The 8,935-nt window shown below is 37.5% G+C and overlaps 1 protein-coding gene across 1 annotated transcript; it reads left to right on the top strand.

Annotated features, from left to right (window-relative positions):
* The first annotated feature begins 327 nt into the window (after positions 1-327).
* Positions 328-1,428, top strand: LOC140165361 (cytochrome P450 2U1-like). The gene is made up of 2 exons (XM_072188683.1): positions 328-690; positions 1,211-1,428. The coding sequence occupies exons 1-2, from the start codon at positions 342-344 to the stop codon at positions 1,387-1,389; spliced, it is 528 nt and encodes a 175-aa protein (XP_072044784.1). The 5' UTR covers positions 328-341; the 3' UTR covers positions 1,390-1,428.
* The last annotated feature ends 7,507 nt before the right edge of the window (positions 1,429-8,935 follow it).

Raw genomic sequence — 8,935 nt, 5'->3', positions numbered from 1 at the left:
GTGTTTGGGAAAAGATTCGAGTATACCGATAGTAAATTTCACGAACTTTTACGCCATCTTGATGCGGTTCTAGCGGCTTCTTCTGCCGGTGGTGTCAAGCATTTTATGCCACTAGCCGGCTACTTGTTTCCCGATACAAAGAAAAAGTCCAGGCAAATGAGCGAACGTTTGGACAAGTTCATGAACAACATTGTAAATGATCACAGACAGGTTTTTGATCCTGACAATTTGGACGATTACGTTGATGTATTCCTGAATGAAATGAACACAAATACCAAAGAAGATAGCGTTGCTTTGTCAGAGGAAAACTTGCTCCGTACTTTCGTTGGTGTTTCTTATACATGATAGCATACCCAGACATCCAGAGTCGTGTACAATATGAAATTGACTCAGTCGTTGGTAGAAATTCTCTGCCAAGAGTGAATGACAAACTGCCCTTTACAGAAGCTACCATTATGGAAGTCCAACGCATCGCCAGCACCGTGCCTATGGGGGTACCCCATGCTGCAGCGGCGGATACGACTTTACGTGGATATTTCATTCCAAAAGGAACAATGATTTTGTCCAATCTTTGGGCTATTCATCATGATCAGGATACATGGGATGAACCAGAAAAATTCAAACCTGAGCGATTTCTGGATAGCAAGGGAGATGTATGTTATCGAAACGAATATGTACCGTTTAGTACTGGTAAGTGATAATGCGGATTGGTATTTTTTTAAATTGCCCATTTTCTTATATTAACCCTAGAACTACTGAGCCACATTATATAACACGGACTGTGAAGGGGGGGGGGGGGGCTAATTTTCAATTATTAACGACATATACCGTTATGTATAGCTTGGACTTCCCCTTAGTCCACTTGCCCATTGTGCATCCTCTGGTTATTGCATTTAGGCTTAAAAACCTAACAAATTGGTATTTGTTCTTTCGTTGTAAATTATGTTTCATGCCGAAATGTACTCATGTATCAATCTGTCGTGTGAACACTCTCAGTTCTCATGATAAACGTCAGATCAAAACTGCCACTTACGTCTGCTATCAGAGCTATCTGAGAAATAAAAAAAATCAATGCGATCCTGAAACGATATTAAAGATATTGATATCTATATTACATGTACATGTATATACCTACATCTATAACATAATTATATATCATAACTTTTAAAACTACTACTTGTTTTTGTTCTTACCTCTTATTTTGAAACAGGTAGACGCGCTTGTCTTGGAGAAAACCTAGCCAAGATGGAGCTATTTGTGTACTTTACGCATCTCCTACACCAGTTTTCCTTCAAGAAGCCAGACGCGTCTCCTCCGATTACATTTGAGAGTACCTTCGGCACAACTAACGCGCCTCTGCCGTATGAACTAATCGTAACAAAACGTTAATTATATGTGACATGTCATGTCAAAAGGAGGTACTTTTGGGCAGGTTATCAATTTTGAGGTTTTTACAATCTTAAATTAAAGAGATATTTTGCTCCACTACGCCGTTTTCACAAATGAAATCGGACATTCCTAATCAAAGATATTGAGTTCGTAAGTTAAGGCATTATAAAATTGAAAATTGAGATATCGGCCTTTAAAAATACTATTGACAATGTGAAAAAAATCACCCGGGCAGATTTTTGGCTATTTCTCCATTTACAATCCTGCCCAAAAGTGTCTCCTTTTGACATGACACGTCACATATGTTAATTTCATATCCAATCGGGGGAGGGGGTGTATTTAAGGTAGACTGTTCGAATTTGAATTCTTATAAACCAAACTCCTTGTTTTTCATTCTATTAGAAAAAGATTGTTATTTGCAATTTATACTCACGGAAGACAAAGAAAAAGTGTCTTGTCCCGTCAATTTTATTCTGAGTAATTGCACTTAAAGACTCCCAGCGCAAGTGTTAAAAAAATAAAATTGTTTATAAATTGCTCAAAAATGACGGATATAGTCATTCAAATTGTTGTGGTGTTTTTGACATGAAAAATTTGACAAAAAACAAAATTGAAGCCTCATTCAAAAACATGCAGCTAATTTATATACTGACTAAAAATTACAGATTACATTTGATGCCTTATGTTGTCTTAAATACACGATATGCTGATTACGAAAGTCAAGGCTACGAAGCTGAATTAAAAAACCAAAAACCAAAACCAAAACAAAAAAAAAAAACTGGCTTTACCTTTAATTTGAGTTGCCGGAGCTTGTACTAACAAGATTTGCTTGATAAGTCTTTTGTTATCTTTATTGTATCAAGTTGTACTTTTTTAATTGCAACTATTGCTTGCGTGAATAATGTAACTGAGGCCACAAGTAACTGAGGCCACAAGTTGTATATTTATGCATATTTATATTTTTACTGACATTCAAGATGGCTCAGTTACAAGTTATCACATGTAACTGAGGCCACAAGTTACCGAAAAATTACGTAAGCTCACCAAATTATGTAGATAACTCGGGGAAACATTAAGTAGTATTGACAAAACACATACGCGTAATTCTAATTAGTGGTATCGATTTGAGTACTCTGAACTGAGAATTTGTAACCAATACCAAGAAATAAGAACAGTTTTATTGAATTAATATTAACATTTTAGGATGACGAGCTGGTCAAACGATCAATCAACACCCAATCGATTAAAAATGCTGAAAAGAGCATTAATTGCTCTTGTGGTTACATACCACTAATAGGCCTGGGCGATATACGGCGAGTAACTATTTTTTTGCATGGCATCTGAAAATTGATCAAGTTATAAAGCCAAAAAAGTAATTTTTAGGGTTTGATGCTTCAAAATGGTATATTTTCTCTCATTATAATTATGACATTTTTGTTGTAATAGTACCAAAATTCATACGCACGGCTTCAGTTTTTAGTAAATATTCGCCCTACCATATTGTAACTTTCAGCTTCGAGGGTGCACTGCTATTTTAAGGTGTTAAAACAAGAAAAGTCTCAGGTCAACCTATGTTGAGTTTTTGATCATTTGGCATCTAAATCATAATAGTTTCACCTGATATTAGTGGCATTTAACTGTGAGAGTTCTGAATATGAGAAAATTCCACCGGAAATTAGCCATTTTCCCATTGAAACCCGTGTAATTAGTGGTATTTAACCTTGTACTGAGAAATTGATGCGTGTAATGTACTCCGTCCTGTGGGGCTCGTACATTAGACGCATCAACATTTCAATACGCGTGCATTATTTTGTACAATTTCAATCTCAACAAGTGATACGCATTTATTAACATTTATATATGAAGAGCTTTGCTTCAAAACCCCTTACATCCACTTTTGGCTGAAATTGAGTTATTCGTGTAGCAGATGGCCACACAGACCCATTTCCATTTGAACAAGGAGTTCGACAGGGCTGTATTATGTCCCCCATGCTGTTCAACGCCTGTGGTGAATCGATCATGCGGCAGGTGAATGAGGTTGTAGATGAGAGATCAGGCTGCATTGTCGGTGGAAGAGCAATACGGAATATTCGCTATGCAGATGATACCACACTAATAGCAGGCACGAAGGCAGAACTTGAGAAGCAAGCAGTCGAGCTGGAGAGGTGCAGTCACACATTTGGTCCTCATATTAACGCAGCCAAAACCCATGTTATGACCCATGGTAGCAAAGAGACTATCTCCCTGGGTGGAAAGCCAATCAAGCAGGTTGAAAGGTTTAAATACCTTGGCTCAATGGTAGGGTGTGATGCAGACTCTACACCGGAGATCAATGCTCGACTAGCAATTGCCAGAGATACCACCAGCCAATTATTAGGATTATGGAAGGCTAAAGCGATCAGCCTGAAGCTGAAGAAACAACTGGTGAGATCCCTTGTCTGGAGTATAGCCCTGTATGGTGCAGAAAGTTGGACCCTAAAACAAAGCGATATCAAGAAGATAGAGTCGTTTGAGCTGTGGGTATGGCGCAGAATGCTTCAGGTCAGCTGGAAAGATAGGAAAACCAATGCATGGATCAGTCAGAAAGTGGACATCACAGAGAAACAAGGTCTGCTCAGTCAGCTGAAAAAAAAGAAAGATATCCCTGTATGGTCATTGGAAGCGGCGTCCAGATAGCATTGTTCAGATAACGATAGAAGGAGAAGTAGAAAGAAAAGCCAGGCCAGGTCGAAGGAAAACAGGATGGATTGATAACATCAGAATGTGGACTAATGGTGGAATGGCCGTGGCAAGAGAGAAAGCACGCAAGAGAATGCCGACGAGGACGATGGTAACGCAGCAGCAGCAAAGTTATTGTCATGACATTATAGTGTGGGTAAAAATACACATTTTGATGGTTGTTTGACCTTCATACCACTTTCCCTTCCGGAGATATGGTATATTTCCCGTTTGGGAAATCTTAGGGAATTTCCGGAAATCTGAACATAAAATGAATAGAGAATTGTTTTGTTTTAATTTTTTGATGTATAGTAGTAGCATGGAATATTCTTTACCTATTAAAACCAAAGGGAACTGTTTTTGGGTCACTATTTTTGAAACAAAAATCATTTTAATTAACAAAAGGTGTACCTTCAGAAATACTCAAAAAATGCCATTTTCCCGAATTTAATTAAAAATTCATAATTAAAAAAGTAAATAAGATATTTCAATTTTTCTTTTTGATTTTGAAAGCATTAGTCAAGTTACATAAAGTAGTGCAAACAAATGGGCTCAAATATGATTGCAAAGGTGGTTTCTAGAAAAGGGGTAAATTTGTTTTGTTGCAAAAGCCCTTACATCCACAATAGGCGCGATATAAAAGATATAATAAAATAAAAAGGGAGGCTTCAAAATTGTACCAAACCTATTCTTTTAATTTCTATTCATCAACACTTTATCCAAACCCAAATTGAATCAAATCGAACCAGTAATACTTGCACAATTAAAATAAAAAATCCTTTAAAAAGGAACAGGGCGAGCAAATGAGGAAGTGTCAAGATAAAGGTGTAGTTATTTTATTGTTTGAACTCTTTCTATAATTCGCATCGATCATAATGAGTATGTTTTTACGTACCTCAAATGACAAGGACTACGGTACTTAGCCCATGATCTTGCAATGATACTGTACTCAGTGTATGGCCAGTGTAGCCTATTTGTCTAATCATTTTGACTATTTAATTCTGACCATTGTGATTAAACAGGCTTTCAGATTGGTGGATGTAAGGGGTTTTGCAACAAAGCTCTTGAATTATAGTGACACAGTTCTGACAAATTAATATATTTCGATATCATAAGATGTAGACATTAAGTAGGTGACAGGCTTTCACTTAACATCTTCCCTTGTATGTTGTAGTTATATTATAGTTTACTATACCTCATAAATATTTATTAGGTATACCAGACATTTTATTGGTTGATATGGTATTTTGACTACTTCCACGCGCCTGTGCAATTACGCTCACGCGGGGCAGTAGTAAAAACGTCCGCGCCCTCACTACCACAGGGTGTCTCGACCCCGCGCGTCACAGTTCTTCAGACGTAGCATTATACAACACACGCCGATTCTGCAGGTGCGTTTATCGTGAAAATGCTGCATTTATTTTGCCGTAAAGGCGTAAACCGATCGATAATAGCACACGATTTTGACGTTTTATGAAACAAAATGTTATTTATGGAGTGTTAAAAAGTTTTTATTACTTCCTCGCGTGCGAGTTATTGCACAGGGGTGGGGAAGTAGTCAAAATACCGTACTCGGACGCTGGCGTTATTAACCAATATGATGTCTGCATTACTTATGAGGTATAATAATTGTATATTAAAGTGAGGTCAATATTTAACATAATTCTACGTGGTTTGAGCTTTACTTATATGTAAGTGTTGTCAAGATTATACACCTTATACATATTTTTCTGTCATCTGCTTGGTTAAAACGGGTGTCCCATGACATGTGTTATTTCCACCATTTTTTGCTTTCGGGCAAAAACCAACAAAACTGAACTATTACAGGATGATAGTACCTTCACATGGTGATAATACCCCTCCTAAAACTACTATCACCCTGCGATAGTTCATGGGATCCTCTTACACAGTATAATAATTTCGATGTGTAACGTAATGTAAATAATAACGTGAAATAGGACAGTCGGTAGAAGAGGTGATACTTACTGCACATCTCGAACCAGAACATAAATCATGGCCCCGGGGGGGGGGGCACTCACATTTCCCAGCTATACGGGTATGTGCCGCGGCGACGACCCCCTTTTTCAGAGCCGTTGGGCGTTCCTTAGACCCTCTGAATTCATTGTTTGCCCGCTCTGAAGCCCCAACATTTTTCTAGCCGTTCCATAGACCATCAGATCATCGATTTCCGCTCTCATCGGCATCTTGAGAAGTCTTTGAGAGGCGTGTTTTCTGTCCTACTATTTCAAGCCCAAAAGCAGACCCAAAAGCTACTTTTGCGAGCCCAAAATTTTCCATTAATTTCTTCCCCATTGAAACACATTGCAGGGAATAAGGTGAACTTTGGGCGGGATTTTGGGCTCCTTTTGTAGTGGCAACACTGGTTGACTGTTTATAAACATTGCACTAGCACTGCCGAGTGCCTGCCCGCGGCCGGACGCCTCTAGCTGGTGAACATTTAGCTAGAAATAAATGATTTTGAGATCTCTTTTGGGAATATAATTGCCAAATATGAGGAAAAGTACTTTAAATAATTATGTACACATCCTTGCAGCTCTCCATAAACAACGAATTAAAATGTAATTTACAATCTAATGGTCTAGTGAAATCGGGAGTGGAATGGGTGTCAAATTCTGCACACTTCACTCAATCATCTCATGTATAAGCATGGCCGTTCAATGTAGTCTAAATGTTTTTCTTTTTGGCACTGAAAAAAATAATTCTTGTGGGTTTGTTTTTATGGTGGGTTTTTATGTAATGCTAGCTTGTTAAATATCAGTAGGCTAATAGCATAGATTGTAGGTCTACAGGGGCTAATAGCATAGATTGTAGGTCTACAGGGTCTAGTAATTTTGATTTGAATGCTGTTTTGCTTTGATGAGGTTTCCATCGTAATAGGCCAAACCAGACCTATTGTGCATTAATGGTTTTCCTGATTAATAATTTAATGCACAATTCAAAGTGAAATCGATTCCTACAAAAATCTGTGGCAAAAACGCAACAAAATTTAACTCTGGTTTGGCCTGCGGGTTTAGTTTCCGAGATTTTTCAGATTTTGGCGGCCGATCAGTTCCCAAGACCCCCCTTTTGGCCGGTCAATCAGTTCCCAAGAACCCCCTTTTTGACCGGCCGATCAGTTCCCTATACCCTCCTTTCTGGCTAGCCGATCAGTTCCTTAGATCTCAAGTTCGAAACTGGCGGTGGCACACCCCTACCAAAAAAAAAATTTGAGTCGGCAGAACAAAATTCCACTGCAGTGCAATCGACGGATGAGGATTTGTTCAGAATTATAGGAGAAGATAGTCGTGACACCAAAAAGCAAATCAAATCTACAAAAAGTGTCTTCAAGGCGAGTAATAAGTGGAAGCAAACAGGCTACTCATCTCACGGCGGTAACCTCTCCAGGTCCAACAAAGCCGCGGCGGTGGTGGAGAGGTTACAATTTTTTCATGCATGGTAAGCGTAAGCTTTATTCGTCCAAATATGTGTGGTGCAGGCATGTGTTCAATCAGCAAAACAAAGCAAGAAAGGCCAACCTAGCCTTGACTAGGCCAAACTGATGCCTAGCTATGCCTACCCTTGGTCTATGTCCTTGGTCTCAAGATCACCTCGGGGAAACAGTTCTCGCCATCTCCCTCATGAGAAGTCTATAATTTGGTATGCTATCACGAACTAGAATCCTTAAGGCATTTTCAACCGAGGTGTAGTAGGTATTACAAATGCAAAAAACCAGTACATTTCAGGGCAAGTACTATTCCAATTGAAGTAAAATATTATTTTTATAACTTTATTTAACTATTCTATTTCAAACCAAACACTTCACTGGCAGCTTGAATATTACCGGTAATATCAATACTACCTTTGCGTTGATTACTGTAAAACGATTACGTTCTTGTACTTTGTGGGGATTAATTATAAACTATGTTCTGTACTTGTAGCCTACAATTAAAATTACGAATTCGAATATAACTAGAAATTGTCTACACTAACAAAGTAACATATTTCACCACTCTTCAGACTCTCTCAAACCATTTACTTCACACATCTGATGACAATTTATTAAGTGTTCAATATTATTAATGAGTATATTAAAAGATAATTGAGATATGGGATAATTCCTATTTGTGTAAATAACCCAGCAAACACAAAACGTTTTCGACATCATTCGCAAAAGGTTATAAAAGGCTGTCAGAAAACGTTTAAATGTCGGGTTATTTTAAGGGCTGGGGTATGAACGTTTGGACAGTATTTATTGTGGGACATTAGAGCACATCAGACATATCGAATTGCATTCTGAATACGAAGAATGTCCTTCTGATATCAAATAATTTTGATTTTTGAAATTCGCAATGTAATGCACATTTTATGGCAAATCATTAAAAATTGATATTTTTGATATTTAACAGTACTTGAAGTAAACTTTATAAATCTGATGATTTATACTTAAAGTGTATGTAGGTGGGATGAAAAGTCGACGATCAATTGAAAATTTTGACCTTTCGTATTGAAGATATGGATTTTTTTTCCCCAAAACACCAAAAAAAGTAGGTCTTTTGGGAAAAAATCCATATCTTCAATATGAAAGGTCAACATTTTCAATTGATCGTCGGCTTTTCCTCCCAGCTACATACACTTTAAGACTATATCATTAAATTTATAAAAGTTACTTCGAGGACTGTTATATCTCCAAAGTGTGAAAAATATCAAATTTTAAAATTTGTCATAAAATTTGTATTATATCGTGAATTTCATAAAATGAAAATTATTTGATATCAGAAAGACATTCTTCGTATTCAGAATGCAATTCGATAGGTCTGATGTGCTCTCA

Source organism: Amphiura filiformis, chromosome 12 (assembly GCF_039555335.1).
Source record: "Amphiura filiformis chromosome 12, Afil_fr2py, whole genome shotgun sequence".
In the NCBI taxonomy this organism is placed as follows: domain Eukaryota; kingdom Metazoa; phylum Echinodermata; class Ophiuroidea; order Amphilepidida; family Amphiuridae; genus Amphiura; species Amphiura filiformis.
This window is presented reverse-complemented; position numbering and strand designations above follow the sequence as displayed.

Excerpts from the sequence above, each read along its gene's own strand:
- LOC140165361 (XM_072188683.1), top strand. The coding sequence starts at position 342 with ATGATAGCATACCCAGACATCCAGAGTCGTGTACAATATGAAATTGAC. Across the intron at positions 691-1,210 it reads ATATGTACCGTTTAGTACTG|GTAGACGCGCTTGTCTTGGA; the intron begins GTAAGTGATAAT and ends ATTTTGAAACAG.